The sequence below is a fragment of the Stegodyphus dumicola genome, chromosome X2 (genome assembly GCF_044657685.1).
Source record: "Stegodyphus dumicola isolate Sdum_Otavi_A_Nest chromosome X2, ASM4465768v1".
Taxonomy (NCBI): Eukaryota; Metazoa; Arthropoda; class Arachnida; order Araneae; family Eresidae; genus Stegodyphus; species Stegodyphus dumicola.
In genome coordinates, this window is record NC_140781.1 from 178,642,474 (window position 1) to 178,663,809 (window position 21,336).

The following is a 21,336-nucleotide window of genomic DNA, read 5'->3' on the forward strand; positions in this document are numbered from 1 at the left end:
ACCAGAAAACTATTTGATGTGTTCTTGAATCATCTACAGTTTCTACTTAAATGCAAACATCAAAATTTCATTCCCAAATTTATACATGTGAAATGTAGCCTTAAAGCTTCCGTTCACATTTCAAAAATTTTGCATAAATTCAAATTGGCACTTCTTCGTCACATTATAAGGGACACACGCAAACGTTTATCTAAAATTGAATTTGAATTATATCACCTCCATTTAAAAATTGCTAATTCCACTGAAAATTTTTCCTCATTTGAACATACATCCTGGTCTAGAACCGATACCGTTTGTCAACGGCATAAAAATGTGCTCATTTCTAAATTCCAAAAACTCACATACCAGTCGGATAGTCCCAATTATCTAGCTGATCTTCCCACTGTAAACGTTAACTCCATCGTTAATATCTCCAATAGGAATCTTTCGGAGGATCAGTTAAAAGTATTAAAATATAATTTCAACTTTTCAATCTAAACCTTCCTCTAATCATCGCCCCTATAGAGAAAGCCTTTAAATTCTCCAAAATTTCGGAAACGCAGAAGGATACAATCCGCCACCTAATTACTCATAACGTTAATTTTAACAATAAATCTTTGGGTTCTAATCTTAGCAAAAAGGAAAATGAGATCTTACGTGAAATTCATTCTGATACTAATATCATTATCTCTAAAGCTGATAAGGGCGGACAGATCGTTGTTATGGACAAACACACATATATTACTGGAGTCTCTAAATTGATAAATGAAGGCCCATACTGCTCGATCCCTAAAGATCCTTCAACTTCGGACCTCATGAAAGTAAAAAGTGCTATTAAATCTTCCCACATTCTGCCAACTCAGTTGAAGAAATCACTTATTCCGCCTATTACTAATTGCGCTAGACTTTATGCTCTTCCAAAAGTCCACAAAACCAGTATTCCTTTTCGACCAATTGTTTCCAACATAGGTACTGCTTCATATCCTTTGGCCAAATATTTAGTTTCCAGATTTTCTCCTCTACTTGATAACAATATTCACACTGTAAAAAATTCTGTTGAAGTCATTGATAAACTTAAAAATATTTCCCCACTTCGTTCCATTATGGTTTCATTTGACGTCAAATCATTGTTTACTAATGTTCCGGTCGAAGGAGCACTAAATTGTCTTGAAACTAGGCTTCGGGAATTTCACTTCACACATACTGAAATTAATGAGTTGGTTTCGCTTACTAAAGTTTCTCTAAGTCAAACCCACTTTGTTTTCCAAAATGCATATTTTCGTCAAGTTGAAGGATTGGCTATGGGTAATCCTCTCAGTCCGGTACTTGCTGACATTTATATGCACTATTTTGAGATGAAATTATTTGATAAATTATCTTTTCGTCTTTGGATTCGGTATGTTGACGACACTTTCACACTTTTTGACAGTTATAAAGAGGATTTATCCGAGATTCTATCTATTATGAATTCAATTGATCCAGCCATCCAATTCACTCTTGAAATTGAATCCAACAATTCCCTCCCCTTCCTCGATATTCTTATAATCCGCAATGAAACCGATTTTAGCACCACTGTGTACCGTAAACCCTTTGCAGTTTGTTTACCACCCCATGCCAAGTCATGCCACCCTGTTAAGCAAAAAATGGCTTCTTTTTACTATTATGTTTTCCGCGCGCTAAAAGTTTGTTCCTCTGAATCTTTGCTTACCAATGAACTTAATTATTTGAGAGCAGTTGCGATTGACCGTGGATTTTCTCCCGTGATTATTGATAAAGCCGTCAAAAAATTTTCAGATTCCCATCAAAGAAGACATTCCACTGTTAGAAATAATATCAATGACCTTGTCGTGCTTCCATTTTATCCTTCTGTTAGCTATAAAATTGCACGGATTTTCCAGAAATTCAATTTTCAAGTCGGTTTCTCCCCTATTAATAAAATTCACCCTTCAATTCTAAAAGATTGCGTTCCTGTCTTGAATTCTTGGGGAATTTATAGTATATTATGTCAGTGTGGTTTAAGATATATTGGCCAAACAAAAAGAGCGTTGAAGTTTCGTATCAAGGAACATGAATCTTATGTCAAAAAAGGGGAAATTAACAAGTCTTCAATAGCGTATCATAGCTGGACTTTTAACCATAATTTTGATTTTGGGTCTGCAAAAATCATCCAAAAGGCTTCTTCCATAGGCGAATTGGATTTTCTTGAGGCTTTTCACATTCACAAAGATTTAGAAAGTTTAGTTAATGATTTGAAGTCCAATCCAGTCCTTCCTAATGCCTTTAAAATTCTACTGTCTTAATTCAATTATTTTTGCCGATAGATGGCGTTACCTCCTCGCACTTGGTACTACCAGAGGGTATAAAAATCCGTTCAGTGGTTGCTTTCCATTATTTGAAGTTCAGATTTTGAACGTAATGTGCATTTGCCCCTCGCTCCCTATTTTAACTTTGCTAATATTTCTTTATGCTTGATCAGACAGCCTGGCTCAGTAAAAGTAGGCGGCCAGTGCAACTCTGATTAAAAATCTAGTTATAACCACGTGCAGTGCTGATAAGCACCACGTGTTTCTGCGATTCCTATTTTCTTCTTTCTATGTATTTCTTTCTCCTGATGAGGAGGGACCTTTAGCTGCCCTCGAAATCGATTGAGTGTTTCATTATACCTACGCTAAATATAAGGTTGTTTTTTACGATTTTGATTATTTGATGTGTATTCGTGATATTTATAATGACGAGGAATTTGATTTAAATCATATCAAAGACGGAGTACATTGAGATGAAATACTACATTTAGTAAGGAATTATAAGCCAAATAAAATAAAAACATCTGCTCTGAATATAAGGTTAGTGCTAACAGATCAACTTCCAGTTCATTGCGCGCCGCGTCGCTCCCCCCTCCGGAGAGCAGCGTGAAATTGATAAAAATATTTCGGAATGGTTAGAGAATCAAAGGATATGCCTTTATCCATTTTTTTCAGCAATTCCACTTTTTGTGTGATGGACATCGAAACATGCTTTCGCTTTGTGTAGATCCTTTGGTAGCTCCAGAATCGGAAATTCTTTTTGTCATAATCGAAAGTTCAAGCTTACTTTTATAAAATTGCTCTAACAGTCTGCAAAAAATAATAAGCCGAATCCAATTAGAAGATGAAGGAACAACGCAATCTCCAACATTAACTGAAATAGATAATTAGAAAATTTTAGCTTAGCTTATACCGTCCGTTATACATTAAACGCGCATGCATAAACATATTATGCACATACGTAAAGCATATGTACGCATGTGTAAAGTTATAAAAGCTTTGATTATAAAGCATATGCACGCATGCATAAACGCATGCGCAGAAAGTTTGTAGCTTTGAGGTCCGGATTATAGATCATTCTGGACTATGGACATCCAGATGAAAGACTTTTGACTGTATATACAATATTTAAAACATACTTTGAAGAAGCAAATATGTTTTATTATAGAAGTTATTTAGCATTTTGTGAATGTGCCATACAACTGTCATTTGATAGTAAATATGGATGGTGAAAACTGCATTATTTTTTAAATAAGTCCATCCTTTTAGTTATACCAGCGTTTCTCAGCCTTTTTTGCTCCATGCATCCCTTTCACCATAGCTAATTATCCCCCCCCTTTGCATTCCCAAAATCAAAAATTACATATGTGTTTATTTAAGTTTAGATTATTTTTAATGTGTGTTATAAATTAAACAAGAAAACATATAGAAAATATTGATAAGTACCAAAATTTTCATAATAGTTTTTTACATTCATAAAGTAAAACTAAATGCTTAACAGGTAACTAAATGGCTGACCGCATTCCATCGAAAGCTATGAGATTCCTCTGATTGAGAACCCCTGAATTATAGAGTTCACAGTCTTTTAAAACACATTTTAAGTTCCTGCGATTAGCATGTGTAAACAATACAATTTTGTTTACAAGTAAATTCCCTTTTAGCTAGTTTATTTCATTCTGTATAAGGAATAAGCATGTTTATATAAGCTTCAGAGTAGAGGTAGATTATTAAAAATAATACTTGTAGAGGTGTTTTTTTTTTTTTTTTTTTTTTTTTTTTTTTGTCATCACAAATGGACAATATTGAGGAAACTAGGCTAAGAACATTAATTAAGCGCAAATGTTTAGTTCTAGCACTTTTTGTTTAGTGCTAGTGGTATTAATAATGGAATAGCACACATTGAACTTAATGTCAGAATTAGGGATGAAATTTTATGAACACTTTACTGCAAGGATTTTGATATGCAGTATATTGGTTCAGATATTTACTTTTCCTTCGTTTGATGAAATTTACTATGAAAATGTACCCGAAAATGAGTTCTTTTCCTTTTTTTTTTTAAATATATCGCTCTTATTCACATCCTTTTCTCTCCATTACATTTGCCTCTTATACTGGCATTATTTTCTCTGTATGTAAATATTTTAGGAAAATACTATAGTTTTATTTTTTAGAAATTTTTAAGCTATAGATATAATTTGATTAGTTATTTATGTGGCAGCAATCTAGAGTTAATTTAGAAATTTAACCCCAAGAAGTATAAGCAAAATTCAGAAAAACGTGACCCATTATCCATAAAATTTTCTAATCTATGCAACTCTTCGTTCTTAATGTAGTTCATAATAATTTTTTTGTCTGTTAACTGACTTGATATTTACCTAATGAATTATATGAGGTGCAGCATTTGCTGTAGTCCTTTACTTGTGTTTCTTCGTTTTAACTTCCTGTTTTTAAGTACTGTATTTGAATGTTTTCCTCTTACTAATATGAATGTTTTTATGCATAAAACAGTAAATTCTGATTATTTTCAGGCATCGTAGGAGATTAGATGCCAACTCTAAGCGTTCTTATACAGAAGAAGAGCTTCAAGCTGCGCTAAGAGATATCCAGAGTGGAAAGTTAGGTACCAGAAGAGCTGCAGTTATATATGGTATTCCTCGCTCTACTTTGAGGAACAAAGTGTATAAATTAGCAAATGAGTCTAAGAGTCGAGCACATTGCAGAGCCACTCACTGTAGTGGTATTTCTACAAAAAATAAAGATCATATTAAAAATTTAAAAGCAAATACAGAATTAGATGTACCATCTTATGACACAGTGACTAAACAAAATATTTCATCTGCTAGTGAATCACTTCGCCAGTTATTAAAGTACACTATAACTCAAAAAGTTCAAAGTGCTACAAAAAGTGTTGATAATAAGTTAAACAATGATAAAAGTGCTAATTTCTCAAATGATTTGGACCTTGATTCAATGAATGAACTTCAGATGTTTGGTAGCTTAGAATGCAGTCAAGCACTTGCACCAGTTCTTTCACATGTAAGTTGGAATTTTTGGACAAACTTTATAAATAAAATTTACATTCCTTTATTTTATTTATTATGTTATTTTGAGTAAAGATTTTGACTCTCACAGGAAAGTTGTATTATGTAAGTCAAAGTGCGATGTGTATGTGAAACTCCAGTGATCCAGTTGCTTAAGGCTATTTGAACTATTAATTAATTCCTTTTTTAAATTTTTCTGTTGATTTAAATAATAAAAATGTTGGTATTTACTTTTTGAATCAGAGAACAATGAGCTGTTATTATTAAATGTTAATTGTTAAATTTTAAACATAACACATAAGTAAAGCATTATAATAAAAATAAGAGAAATTGCCATTCATCAGTCACCAAATGTAACGTTAAATAATATTTGCTAATTACAGTTAATAGAAAAATATCATGACCTTCAGCCCCTTTAAACTTTTCTTGGGGCCTATAGAGTCTAATTTTCTATGTATTGAAGCCATTTAGTCAACTATTCAATCAGCAAGGAACAGAAAAGTCTTCCATTTTATGTTCTATATTAGCTTTATTTAATAGTAGGGAATGTGTGGGACAGACATGTATGTCCCAGCCACCAGAAAAGGTTAATCGTATGTAATTTCAGTTTAATGTCTATGTGTTTTAACCTAGTTCATTGATTTAATTTACAGCTTTCATAACTGACAGATTATCTGCAAAAAAGTGCGAACAACTATATCATTATATCCGAAAATTTCTTGAACCATGTTCTCAATAATGGAAGGTCTTACATAGCTTTACTTAGAGGTAAGAAGAGTCCAGCTTCAGTAGAAGATGGATATATAATTTTGCTTTTTCATATACCAAGTGGCTAGACAATTTGTAGACATACCGTATTTTCACGAATACCACGCACCACCAAATAAGACGCACACCCGATGTTTTTCAGTGCTCCAAAACAGGAAAAAAATGTCCACCAGTAATAGCACACATATTTTCATTAGGCCCACTGAAAGCTTAATTTATAGAAAAAATCTTTTTTTCTGCATTACAAGCATAAAGAAACAGAAATATTATACCGATCAACTGTTATTGAGAAAGAAATCTTAACTACCACCTGTACCTTTTGCAGCTTCTGCCTAAGTTCGTAGCGATACATGCCCAGTAACATTTTAATGGAAACAAATCAGTTGTTGCAGAATTGAATACTACAGCATAAAGGAAAAAAACTGATAATCTAAGTTTGTTATATCAAATTTTATTCGTTAAAAAAATAGCTTCAGTTGGCAACAATCACTGCACTAAATATGGATTTAAAAGTACCGAATTATCCTTTAAAATCTACCGGTAATCTAACAAAGACAGATAACCGTACCATTGCACTTCTTCCCACTTTTTCAGTTTAGAAACACGATGTATATTGCCGGTCTTCCTCGCTTTCTGTGCTGCTGTTATCACTGATGCTTTCCAAACTGCAAGTATTCTCTTCTTGCTCATCATCCCACACTGCACAATCCTCACTTCCGTCCATGCTGTTTGATATTCCGCACTTTTTGAAGCTCAAGTTCTTGTGAAGTTCCATTTCTGGCGGCTTTGATCCATCCACAGATTCGAGTTATTTTTGGCTTCTTAATGCGATGAGTTGGTTCCACTGCATGATTTCCAGCGGCCATCCATTCCGCTTACGTTCTTTGCAGTGCTGCTTTAAATTGGTGATTAATGCATATATCTCTAGTTACTACAGCATAGATGTCATCCCACCAACCATAAGCTCAGCCCTTTTCCTTCGCACATTTTTTGTCCTATGTGCACAAAAACTATCCAGCACTAGCATAGTAGGCAGCGTCAACAGAACACCCGGGCAACAATCCCATATGCTTTTCATCCAATCCTCAAAATGGAAGCATCCATCCACCCAGACTCTTGTGTCCTTATGATGATCCCATATGGCAAAGCTTCCTCTGGCCACTTCAGAATAACCTAAGGAAGCAGCTGTGTTTTGTCAGCTAGAACAGAAAGCATTACAGTAATGCACTGCTTTTCCATGCCCCCTCGTTCTTATGCTCACTGTCTTTTTGCGCTTTGCATCTACAGTCGTATGCAGAAGTATTTCAAAATACACAGGTATCTGATCAGAATAACCAATTTGTATTCGCAGTTCAATCATGTGGCGGTAAAATGTAATCAATTTCTCCTCCAGTGAACTCAACCTCTGCTTGCCTTAAAACCTTCCCTTTATACCTCCCTAGCAATTTGGATGGCCTTCAACTGACACATTTGAGTAGAAACACCATATCCACTGGCCCGGTTTTCAGTCATGAATTCGTAAAGTTTCTGTTCAATATGAGGGTGTTTGGCATGTTGGCCCTGGAAAGCCTTGCGAGCACCACTGCTGCATTGAAGCAGTTCTGTTTCCAATCTCGAATACATGATTTACTAATGTTATTATTTTCTTCCATAGTTCGATTTCCAATCAATTCTGCTTCACGCAGAATTTTAAGTTGTAGAGACATTAGGTTATTTCGAAGCAAAGGAGATGAAAAATGAGCAGCGTCTTCACCGGGACTCGAACCACGGGTCTCTCGAATACACACCGAGCATTCTGACCAACTACACTATGAAGAAATGCTAAGGAAGCAGGAGAAATACCTTATATACTCCCCCTTTTAAAGGTCGACTGGGGTTTTAAGGGTCATTCCCATTGGGGTTTATCTGAGCTAGTAGAGTCAGTTCCATGTGTTGACTAGCTGTGCTATGCCTGCAGTTCAGGTATTTCAACTTGCTACCCTATGGAGGAAAAACAGGTTTTAGAGATGGGTCAGCTACTTCAACTATGTCCGTTAGCTGAGATAAACCCCAGTGGGAACGGTCCTTTAGGGGACCCAGTTACCAAATCCTGCTGGTGTAGAATCATCATTCACCACCTTTTGGTTCGGGTGCCACTGTAGAGATATTAGGTTATTTTGAAGCAGAAAAGATGAAAAATGAGCAGTGCCCTCGCCAGGACTCGAACCACAGACCTCTTGAATACGTGCCACGCATGCTGATTACTACACTGCGAAGGATTGCTAAGGAAGCGGGAGAAATAGTTTATAAAGTTTCTCACTAATGGCGAATGAATGTGAACACGTGCCACTTATCTCAACCTGCTCTGAGCAACACATCTTTACTAATGACAAATTTCTGGAGTCTCTTTTTAGAATGATTGATTTACCAGGTATTCGTATCGCAACAGTGCTATCTCGAAATGGTTGAAGAAGATGCCATAGTACAAAGATGAAAGGTGATTCATACTGATAGAAAGATCAAGGAAGCGGCATAGTCAAAGCGGGGCGAAATGTCAAAGTCTGTGTGTGTCTGTGTAGTTGGCGGGAGGAGAAGTGCTAATGTTATCCCAGTCCAGTTGCCTTTTTCGTTCTTGAAGGCAATTTTAGAGCTATATTAACAAAGCGATAATCTCACCTGCTTCTAAAGCTGGCTTCAAGACCATTTTGTGAGACAGTGGAAGGGGAACAAAATAACATGTTTCTCTTTAAATGAAAGCTAATGGTAGAAAAATTGGGATTTCTGCTTTAGGTATTCCACAAACTCCAGCTGTAAGCAGGAAAGAAAGGCTGGAATCTTGTTTCAGCACATGTCAGTTAGCATTTTGGGAGGGAGGAGTTTACTGACCTGTGTCTGTTCTGGCTGTCTCACCATGCAATATCCTTGAGAAAGGTTCCTCTTGAGTTTCATGTGATTAGTAGGTTGCCTCATTTGTCCGTCTTTTGCGTAACTTCATTAACACATACAGGATTATAAGTTGTAAAATAACTAAAGAGTTCTGTGGCAACACAACCGTTTTGGTAACTGTGTATTCAGTTTAGTGGCCAGGACTAGAGGGGGAAACAAGCCATCTGAACAAGTAGATACGGAAAGCAGATAAACGAACTTTTATTATAGTTCTCTATTGAGATAGAGGTAGCATTAAGGCTCCATTAAGGAAAATATCCATAAAACATACATTAGAAACCTCATGCTTATTTACTAAGTTGAACATTGATTCAAAGTCTTGCAGGAGGGCATCGCACTTCAGAAAAAAATGTAAAATGTTCAAATCATCTTTCCTTGTCACTTAAGAACAAGTCTCGTTTTGTGTTTCTTTATTTCCAATCAAACTATCATACATTCTGTTGTAGCGATATAGACAGTGAAGAAGCATATGTTTTGCTTTTCTTTGCATTATCAGTTTCCCCCCTGCCAAACACTGCAACTTCAGGCACCTGCAAGCTGACAGTGGCTCTGAAATGAAAAAAACAACCTGCTCCCCCTCTTTTGTCTTGGAACTGGTTTGTGTTATGAAATTCCTTATTGCTTATCAGCTGAGCTCCAGTGCTGCTGCCAGTGTTATGACTAAGAAGCCAAGTTCAGCAAAAACCATTCAGATAATAACAGTTTGGTGAAAGTACCAGTATATCGTCAACAAATCCCTGGCCAGGATTTATTACTTGAGAGGATACAGTAGCATCATATAATGTTATATTTTCTGGGGATACCGTTTCTCAAAAAAGAAATAATTTATGCTGACCAACTTGTGTTTACCTGCCCTGTATTGCTTTGTTTTGCATAAGCCACACACCTCAATTTTTCTGATTAAAATTCTCATAAGAAATTTATTATGAAATCATGGTATTCGTGAACTTCGTTGTGAATCCTTACACGTATATTTTTTCTTGTGGATCAGCCTCCAAATCTGCATCTACATGGATGAGAACTACAGAATTATTCCCATTTTTACTGTCAAATATTCATTTAAGATTTGAAGTTCCTTTCAGATATCAATAATGGAATTACACTATTATGGGTTTTGTGTAATTATTACCGATTTCTACCCAATGATAAGGAATTATTAATGTAGCCAAAAATTGCTGTGGAAAATGCTAAGCTCATGGTCATTCCATATGACTGACCAAAGCTTGCAGTTGTGCTAATGTGTCAGTGGCTATGTAAAATCAATAGAAGCTATTATGCAAACATCTCATGCACTTGTCTTTGTGGTTATAATGGAACAGTGGTTAGCATACTGCTTGGCTATGAATTTTTTCTCCTGGAAGAGGAATATACAGATCTGAAGCAAAGAACTTTTAAGTTTTTTTTTTTTTTTTTTTTTTTTTTTTTTTTCCCTCTGTAGCTTGTGGTTATGGGACAGCAGAAAATCGAGTCAGTGTGCATGTATGCATTACCTTACTTTAGGATTTCGATTAACCGTCTGATGGTATATATTCTCTGATAAGATATGCTTTCTTATGTCATTTGGTAATGTTATTGTCATCTTAATGAATGTAAGTATATAAAAATAGAGGCTAAAATAAGAATTATACAAATTTGATAGGATGATACAAGTATTGCACAATCAGTATAGGGTCATAAATTTATCTATTATGTTTGTTCTCTTCTTTGCATTTAACCTTCTCATAGTATCCCCTTAGTGGGTATGAAAAGGTCTCTATCAGATTACCTTTCATGAGCTTTGCATCTTAAAATCTATAAAATTTTGCCCACTAGGCCATGTCCAGTCGGGTATGGTTAAAGGAACAATTATGCAAGTTCCAGATTATTCATTGGACTCTTAAATTCCCCAAATCTCCTCGAATCTTTATGTTGTAGCTGACAAAAATATACAATCCATTAATCTGGGGACCATAACCAATGGCAAAAAATTCCAGCTATTGGCTATACGGTGTCTGTTTGAGGTACTGTCGTATGTGTTGTTTATCATTCTGGCTAGAGGGTTTTGAAGTATAATCTTTAATCTTTTGGTTAGTGGGCACAGATGCACTATTATGCTCAGTTATTGTGGAGTGCATACTGACCTAAAATGATTTTGTTTACATGTACTGTGGGGAAATATGCATTAAATTTTAAGGAAGTGCTTATGAACCTAAGTGTAATTAGAAATCCCCTTCCCCCCCAATTGTTAAGCTTAAGAAAAGCTAACTTAGTTAAAGAAATGAGATTAAAATTTGTATTACTTGTATAAGATAATTAAAAGAGTGTTCAAGTATGGATTTTCTCACATTTTGAAGATTTATGTCATATCTTTTTGTTATCTTCAAACTATGCAGGGTATAATTTTTAAGGGAAGAGACCTGTTAATTCTGCATTGAAGCACTAAACCTTTGCCTAAGTTTCCCTTCCATGATTTAAGGCAGTGTTAAAGAATTATGACAAAGAAACATGGGTAAAGATGTAGAACTTGTTGCATTTTTATTTGTGAAATTGATTTTTAGATATATCTGTGTGAAAACCACTCTATAACAGATGAAAATAGTGGAGAAGGTCATGCAGTATTCATTAAAACTGAATTTGAAACAGATGATTGGATAAAATCGCCAGTAAATTAGATTTTTCTCCTTTGTCTTATTAGTCCATTTTCCTCAAACGTTTTAGCCCAGAAGTCATCTAGCATGCATAGGTAGCCTAATTAATTGCATCAGTTAACTAGGTTGCTAAATTTTGTCAAAACTTTTTCATCTTTTTATAGCAATTTCTTTTAAATTTTACTTTTTTAAAACTATAACTGCCATTGAATTATTATTAACCCTGTGGCTGATCATCCCACTGTTTCCACAGGCAACTCAAATGTAGCAAAATTTGCTCATCCCACGATTTCCGCGGGCATATGTTTTTCTTCCTTTATTGAGGAGCACATCCCGTTTTGCAACTGAAATGTAGCAAAATTTGCTCATCCCACGATTTTCGCGGGCATATGTTTTTCTTCCTTTATTGAGGAGCACATCCCGTTTTTTCCCCGTTTAACCATTGAAATAAATTATATACAATATTAGGTGTTTAGTTTGCGTTTTGGCCAACAGATATCGTTAGTTGTCTACTAAATTGTGACATTTGAAGGCACGTGGTATTAGCGCTCAAACTTCACTTTTTGCCCCTTTTTTTCTTACAGAAATTATTCAATTATTAATTAGATTTATTGATTATATTAATAATTAGATGGACTATTAATTAGATTTATTGAATCTGGTGCAAAGACTGTGAAGTTGGACTTTGCCTTGAACTCTATCATAGTAAACTGCATTTCTAAGGTATTTTCCCCTCCACGCTTTATATTTTCTTAAATTTTATACATTTTATTTTTTTGTATTATGCAATAAATAAAAATTAACTGTAATTTGACTGAAATTTATTTTAGAAAAAGTTTTTTTTTTAAGAAAAAGTGCATTTTTCAATTCTCCAATATCTATAGCTTAAAAATATGGAAAGGGGGGAACGCAATTTTGGAAGCGATTTTGTTCTGCAAATTGAGCAGTCAAATGTATAATATAAAGTATTTAGAGCAATTTTTTGTTAGGACAAAGTAATAGTACTTTCACATAGAATTTGCTTAGGGAAATTCAAAATCTAAATTTCATAGCAAAGCATGATAGATGAATAGGAAAAAATGTGTGATAGGTAAAGTAGGGAAAGTTTGAAATTTTCTACTTAGATATACCTCTCTAAAAAAATATTTCTAATCTGGTATAATTTGGAACGTGAGCAATAGTATTCTATTTCTGTTCTGAACTCCCCCTTTCTGTTTTCATTTTCTTACCCCACTCTTAACCCTTCTCGGCACAGTGTGTCCGGTGTGGACACACCTAAAAATTTCCTTCTGTACGCACAGAAAAATTGAATGAAAAGGGATTTATACGTTACTCTGAACCTTCTTTATTTATTGTGGCAGCTCAACACAAACCAGTCCACATGTTTTAGCCATGTTTAGATTTTTAAGACCCTCATTTTCAAAGAAGTCTTCCAGATTTTTTTTTTTTTTTTAAGGTGTAAAAGGAATTGTTTGAAAAGAAATTTCTATGTTATTTTTTTGGCGGTATGCTAATCTCCTTATTCTAGATTAGTTTAAAATTTTTACCTTGAAATTTTGCCTAAAATCAAACGGCGAACCCTAGGTGTGCTCAGACCGGGCTCACCGATAATCTAGGACAACTGAGAGTCTGTATTCTTTGTTTCTCCATATGTCATCGGTCAGTTCATTGGCAATAATGCTCGGTTCAGCACTTTTTCGAAGCTCTATTCAATCAGTGTGCCCACTTTAGGCACACCCACAGAATTAAACGATAAGTGCTTGTGTACTCCTCTAGGTCTAATTAGACTGCCTACTTTTTTTTTAATCAAAACTTCCACTTTAAAAGGTAGCGTGCTGGAAAGGGTTAAAGAGTGTATATATCGTTTTGTAGGTCTTAGTTTCTTAAGTTTCTTATCTGTTGTTGAAATTGTGTATTAACTATGTAGGATTTTGATTAGCAGGTAGTTGTTGAAACTCGGTACAGTTTTGCACAAACTTTCACATATTACAGTGCTGTAAAGCAGTAGTGAGAATTTGAGTTTGGAGAAAGCAAAATGCGAAATGTTTTTTTTGAAAGTGTGAATGGCAAGTTAGAAAGTGTAAAATTTAATATGTCGCCACTTAACTATTTTTTCTTTTAGCTCCCTGGAAGGAGATGAGGTATAAACCGAACTGTGATAGTTTCTTACTTATTGATATAATTATATCTGTCTGTTGGTTATTCTTGATTGAAAAGAAACAAAGAAAAATTATTTTAGCACTTTCCCCCATCCTTTTTTTAATAGGAGTTTATACATTCAATCAATGATTCCTCCTGCACAGGACCATTAAACTCTGTCTGTTGGTTATTCTTGATTGAAAAGAAACAAAGAAAAATTATTTTAGCACTTTTCCCCCCATCCTTTTTTTAATAGGAGTTTATACATTCAATCAATGATTCCTCCTGCACAGGACCATTAAACTTCATATCTCTTTTAGGTTTCATTTTAATTTGTTTTCTTCTGACTGATACTGTTTCAGTATTAATTTTTGTTAATATCAGAAAAAGTGTGTTTATGCCCATCAGCTTTAGAGGTACTGTATCTGAATATGGAAAATTTTAAGACGTGAAAAGTCACCAATTGTGATATTTTACATTTGCCATCATAACATAAATCCATCACTCTGTTTGTATTAGTTTTCTACAAGCAGAAAATTTCTTTTCATGAAATGTTATGCCGTGTAGTATATATCATTCTTTAACTATAAATATGCAGCAACTGTTTTCATAATTTTGAAATAAAACTGGTAGCTTGCAGCTGTAATCATTGGATTTATTTAACTATTTTTCATTTAGACACTATTTTTGCATAGATTTTTTGAATGGTTGAATCTGGAAATAATTAGTTTTCTGTGTTGCACATTTGAAATTAATTTGATTCTAAAAATTATTGTAAATGTACTCTAAAAATATTTATATCAAAACTTTAAAGAGTATATGTATTTGTCAGTTGCGGAGAAGAGAATTCATTAGAAAATATTGATTTTCGGGCTGAATTTTGATAATGAAGTAATGGAGAATTAATTTTTCACGATTTGGCATAATAAATTGCAGGGGGAGAAAGTGAGCAGCTTCTGTTGGTCAAAAAGCCTGGAGCCCCCCCCCCCCGGGCAAAGTCCAAGGGAAGAAGTTTGTCTATGCTCCATTGCCTGCAGGCCTTAGCTGAGCATATTGGAATAGCTTTCACGCCTTGGGTGACCCTTCCAGGAGATTACTCTCACAAAATATTTCTCCTATTCCACCCAGGTAACACTCCCTCACGGCTAAGAGCACACTTTGAGGTGACCTGAAGGACTTGAGGAGGACATCCGATCCCCTCACTGTTATTGATTTTTTGATGGTCAACGACCTTCTGGAGTTGATCTGACATATGCCGGATCTTTTGAGGATAACTAACAACAACAAATTACAGCAGACATTTTTAATGAACCTGTTTGTAAATTGCATATGCTTACAAAATACTGTATATGCCCTTAAAAAATTCGTTGTATTTGTAATAGCAACAACATTTATGAAAACATCTTAATTTCATAAATTGTTTTGCAATGTTAGTAAGTTTTAAAAATTAAGAGGCCATCGTATGTACCATGTTTACAGAAAAAAAATTTGTGGCAGTGTATATGTTTATAAACACTTGTGGTGGAAAACCGTATGTGCTTGTGTAATGCCCGCACCCCAAATTTACAGATAAAATTTATGTAAAGAAAAGTGACCCCACACAATGTACGCACCCCAAAAACTAAAGAATTTCTTAGTTTAAAATATATTTTTTTAACATCGCCTTTTTCCCTTTAGTCAATAACATTAGTCAGTAAACATCATTAAAGAAAGAATAAGTATTTGTTTTGTCTTTGGTTGGCTCCAGGATGGAAAGCAGCGACTTTCCTTGCATTCTGGTGCAGCTGTTATTCAGTCATAACATCAGCGCCAGCAATCTACTCGGCAGACGCAATAATAAATGAAGGCAGTCCAAACAGGTTTTCAACACATTGACTTCCAGGAAACACTGTTTTGTAATGAAATTACTTCCCGTCCTTCCTCCTTGGAGCATTTGCATATTTCAAGCTTTCTCTTTTCATTCATAGCATCGTTTGGAATTTGTGGTAGTTAGCAAGTAGCGTGCTTGAAATGGGAAAATACAGCAGCTTTTAAACTGAAAGCCATAGAATGTATGCAGGAAAATGGAAAAAGAGCAATAGTAAGAATATATAAGGTGGACGAAAAGTGTGTGTATAGTTGGAGCAAAGAGCGTGAGCAACTGGCGGCAACGAACAAAACAAGACATGCGTTTCGTGGTTTGAAATGTAAGTTTCCAGACTTGGAAAAAAAATAGTTGCATAGCTTCGTGATATGCATGCGCAAGAATACACAGTAACACGGGAAATGTGCCAGAGCGCTTCCTGCGGCACAAGAAGAAGACATTCCTACATTGCAATTCAAGACAAGTGAAGGCTGGTTGCGGCGAATAATGAAACAAATGGATTTTCGTACAGTGCGTCAGAACAGATTTTTAAAAAAAAAAATGATGTGTGCAAGCTATTAGCTCCTATGCGAACTGATACTTGCCGAGTGTTGAAAGCGTAAATGGGGTAATTTATATTATACATGTGGATGGGAGAAAGTGAGTCTGTAGGTTTGTAGAATTTAGGTAGCTATTATTAAACAACTTTAAATTTGATACTTTAATTACTTTTGCTATTATCTTCCACATAGAACATAACTTGGCGGTTTGAAATGAAATTTACGCCCAAAATTACTCACGAGAAAAAGCGAGACATTTGAACGATCCGTGTAATGCCCGCACCTGCATTTTTGTGATGTAATTTTCGTAAAAATAATGTGGACATTACGTGAGCGTTTATGGTATTTGCATTCCAAAAAGAATGTTTGTATTTTAACATTTGCATGCAGTATCCATGTTTGCTGCGCTGTACCTGTGTGCTCTCTTTATAGATCAAGTATAAGACTTGAATTTTTTCCCGAGAGTCTCGCTCTCACTTGTACTTCACTTCTGCTTGTTGGTCAACATTTGAGATTGGCTTATCATCATGTGTTAAATTTGGTATTTTACCTTTTGATAAATTTTATGATTTACTGAAGTCTTTAGCTTTCTTAATGGACAAGTTTGAAATACTGTGGCCATTGATACATTTGGTGACCCAAGAAGAATGCTGCAGTTACTCGTGGCCAGATTGAAGTGTTCAAAGAAGCTGAACATTGAGATCTCATGGCAGCAGTATCTGTGAAAATGATTCTATTGTGGAGCTACAAATCAGCAATATTTCAGTGAAAGTACTTACAACTTAGTGAGTTGATACTGGATAATTTTCCTCCCAGGTTAACATATTGTTGCGGTTTTCTCTTCTTTTCTGACACCAGTTGTTGCATTTTTCTCTTCTTTTTTGAGTTGTTACGTTATTTTCTTCCTTCACGTTCGTACGGAATTTGTAGATTTGGAGTGAATAACGACACACTTGGTGAAATATCGAAACACACTTTGTTAGCCAGTATTGTCAGGATAGCTCCAAAACACGTTTTACAGTCGTCGATGAACTACTATAAACATGCTGACACGATCAGCAATACAGCCTTCACACTGTCAGGCAGAAACGGTGGAGACATGTTGGTTGTGCATTAGCACTGAAGGCGTAATGAGTAAGTTTCCTCAAGCACAGTTTTCATTAAAGAATCATAAGTCAAAAAGTTAACTATGAAATATTTATTTAATAAAATAGGATAATTCTGCTTAACTTAAGCATAACAAAAAGTAATAATCTTCACGGACATTAAAACACTGAATTGTTGAAAAGGAGATAACTTACATAGAATCATCATCAGTCCTAAATATCAGGCTTACCTATTTTAGGCAATAAGAAAAAAGAAACACGAACATACTTTGACATAGTACCTGAAAAGAGAAAGTACACTACACGTAGCTAAGGTGAAAGTCAAATATACTGCATTGCTCACAAACTTTACTTTCTCTCGCCAATATATATCTTAGCGCATGTTCGTTTCGTATGCCTTTCGAGTTTCATTATGCAAAATACCTAAATTTATGCTAACAAGACAGCTTCACTGCAAAGCACCAGAGTTCAGCTCCTAACTCTGCTTGGTTGTTCTCGGAACTCAACGTACTCTCGAGACTCTCCACACGATACACAAGAGTATAGCTCTCGACTCAGCACAGTCTATGACGAAACTCGACGATGCACTATGAGACTCTTTCGATGCACTCGACGACTACCTCGGCGTTAGACTTCGAGACACTCGCTCAATGACTGACTATCAGCTCACTAGACAAGACGCACACTGACTCCGGACTAGCAGAGTTTATATAGCTTTCGGCTTGTGTTCAGGAACATTCTGGGCTAAACCGGTAAGAATTCAGAAGGTTCTCCAACTGTCCATGGTATGTCGCCAAATGGGCGATTTCTCACGAAATGTGACAACCCTGCCTTCCCTTGCCATTTAATGGCAACCCTAAAACTGCTTTGCGAGGAAGCTTTCTTACTGCGCCTTTACATTTCGTAACAATATATTTGAGAATGCAGGTAGGACTGGTGCACGGGAGTTGATTTTTCTTCCGTATTAATATGCACAGTATTCTCTTATGTAGTGAATATTTTATATTTTCATTCCAGTGTGCATCCCTAACAGGTACGCATATGTGATAGGTTTTCTAGCCTCTTTCATTATGTTTTGGTATTACTTAGTTATAGGAAGTAGGTTATGCCTCATAATTAAAATTCTGCTGATGACATTGTATGTGAAAGTGTAGAGTCTATACACGTGTTTTATGCTCCAGTAAAATTACGGCCTTTTTGGAAAATAAGGCCTGCTTTATGGTTTGTCAGATTGGAATCGCAGTTTTCTCTTTCCAGCATAGCTTCGAATTTAACAAAATTTAATTGTGCTGTTGCTGCTGTAGACTCTGATATTCTTAATTCTGTTACTGATATCATTTTAAACCCTCCTGCTACTGGAAAATATAATCTCCTAACAAAGATTGATTTCAGTCCATTCCGAGAGCAGAGCGTCAAAAATTCTTACTCTGTTGCAAGATTTGGAGCTTGGCGACCAATGTATTTCTCAGTTATCGACTCATATGCCTGCTTTGGCAAGTCATACCGTAAGTGAACCCCTCCTAAGATCTGTATGGCGTGCAAGGCTTCCTAATTGCACATAGTGTATTTTAGCTTCTCATGGTAGTGAAGATGATTTGAGTAAATTAGCTATAGTTACTGATAAGATTTCTGAGCTTGCGACTCATTCTTATGTGAATATGGCTATTGTGATCGCTGAGCCATGTGAATCTGCTAGTGCTCATTTGGAACTCCGTATTATAGCAGAGTTGACTAAACAAGCTAGTGAGTTAGCCTCTACCTGAGATATAATTCTCGCAGTGCTAAGCGTAATTTCCGCCATTTATACCAGGACAGCAGGTCACCCGAACATACTAACCATTATAAAGAGCGAACAAACAAGTTTTGCTTTTTTCATGTAAAATTTGAGGAACATGCTAGGAAACATCAGTCTACATATTCCTTTCGCCAAAAGGGAAATGAATAGAGCGATTGTTGTCTGACCAAAATAGCAACCACCAGTCATATACTCTCGGCCGACCCCTTTCCAAAACTAAAATATTTAATTGCTACTGGTGCATATGTATCGATATTTCCAAAAAATGCTCTGTGTTCTGGCCCTTCCTAGAATTAATTTTTATTTGTTGCCAATGGAACTGAAATCCCCACCTTTGGCGCTAGATGCCTTACTTTGTATTTACATCTTACCTTTACTTGTTTATTTGTCATTGCAGATGTAAATCAGCTAATTATAGGCATAGATTTCCTTTAGAAGTATGGATTACTTGTTGATGCTGCTAATAAAATATTGATTCTAAAAGTAATTTGTCATCGCAGGGTAAATTGCTTAGGAATTCCTTTGATTTGAATATAATCTGTCTTCTTGTTGATCCTAAATTTTATAGTGTACTATCTGAGTATCCTGAACTCGTTAATTCTTCTTATGTAACCAACAATTTTCCATTGTACTGAGACTAAAGGTCCTCCCGTGTTCTTTAAACCTTGTTTGTCACCAGATTTATTCCAGCCAGCAAGACAAGAGTTTGAGTTACTTATGTCACAGGAAATCATTCGGCCATCCAAAAGCCCTTGGATCAGCCCTCTTCACATGGTCTGTAAAGCAAGTAGGGAATGGCACCCTTGCAGTGATTATCATCACTTGAATGCTATGACTATTCCTGACAGGTATCCTGTATCACATATTCAAGATTGTACATAGATATTGCTTGGGAAAAATATTTTCTCAACACTCGATTTGGCTAGGGCATCATCAGATTCCTGTTATTCCAGAGAACATACCCAAAACAGCTGTAACCACCCTATTTGGATTATTTGAGTTTCTTAAAATGTGTTGTGACACTTATTGACCTATTTTTCCGATGGCCAGAAGCAATATCTAAGAAGGATACTTTGGCTGAAACTTTTACTCAAACGCTGTTTTTGCCCATTGGATTGCTCGGTTTGGAGTTTCCACACCCATAAGTACCAATCAAGGCTGACAATTTGAGTCACGCATGTTCACTGCTGTTAATAAAATTCTTGGTGTTTACCAAATTCGGAATTCTCCATACTGCCTTGCAGCTATCAGATTACTTGAGTGTCCATCCAAGTTTCTAATTCTTCTAATCCAGTGTCATTTTTACAGAAGTTTTGTGAGGCAGTGAGAGAGATGGCACTGGTACCTCATCAGCCCATGTTAACAATAAGTATATCATGCACCTAGCTTCAGAATCGTGCACCCACATGTTTGTAAGACTCGATGTTATAAAACCACCATTGACTCGCCTGTATGATAGACCATTTAAAGTAGTAAAAAGAATTAATAAAAATTGTACCCTTATTAAAGAAAAAGAACCTATGATCAGTATTGATATCATGAAACCAGCATTTTTAGTTTCAGATACTGTAGTATCGGTTTTCTGTTCCTGAGCAAACTCTTCTTTCAGTAAAACTTAATGACACTATACCTCCAATGCAGACTACTTGTTCTGGTAGAAGAGTCAAGTTTAACCCTAGGTATCTTTGACCCCTCATGCCTTTGGCACGTGTGGGAGGGGGAGTACTGAGGTGGAATAATTGCATTCCGATGAGAATATTTGTATGTTAACATTTGCATGCAATATTCATGTTTGCTGCACTGTACTCATGTGCATTCATTATAGCATGAGTATAAAGACTCAAATTTTTCGCTAAGACTCACTTTTGCTCTTGTACTTCACTGTTTCCGCTTGTTCATGGTCAACAGTTGGCGTTGGCTTATCATCATAGATTTAATTTTGTATTTTATCTTTTAATTTGAAAGAAAGTTAATTTTATGGTTTTACTAAAGTCATCGGCTTTCCTCTTAATGAACCTTCTAACAAGTTTGGAATATTGTGACGTAAACCATCGCCACATACACGTATAACCCCATTTACATTTTTCCACTTGTTCTATCAAACTACCAACTCTGTGAGAAAATTTGCTGCACCCCCCTCCATCCCATGTTAAATTCACTTACAACATTTAGTAATAGAAAATTTATTCTTCGAAAGATATTTTCATGAGTGTATTTTTGAGCATTTAATATTTGCACGTGCTTAGAAGC

General features: G+C 35.5%; 1 protein-coding gene across 1 annotated transcript in view; it reads left to right on the forward strand.

Moving 5' to 3' along the window:
• The window catches only part of Eip93F (Ecdysone-induced protein 93F), a 129,293-nt gene that overhangs the window by 88,984 nt on the left and 18,973 nt on the right, over positions 1–21,336 (forward strand). The window contains exon 6 of the mRNA XM_035349905.2: positions 4,811–5,318. Coding sequence (XP_035205796.1) covers positions 4,811–5,318 — 508 coding nt within the window. The remainder of the gene's footprint in view (positions 1–4,810; positions 5,319–21,336) is intronic.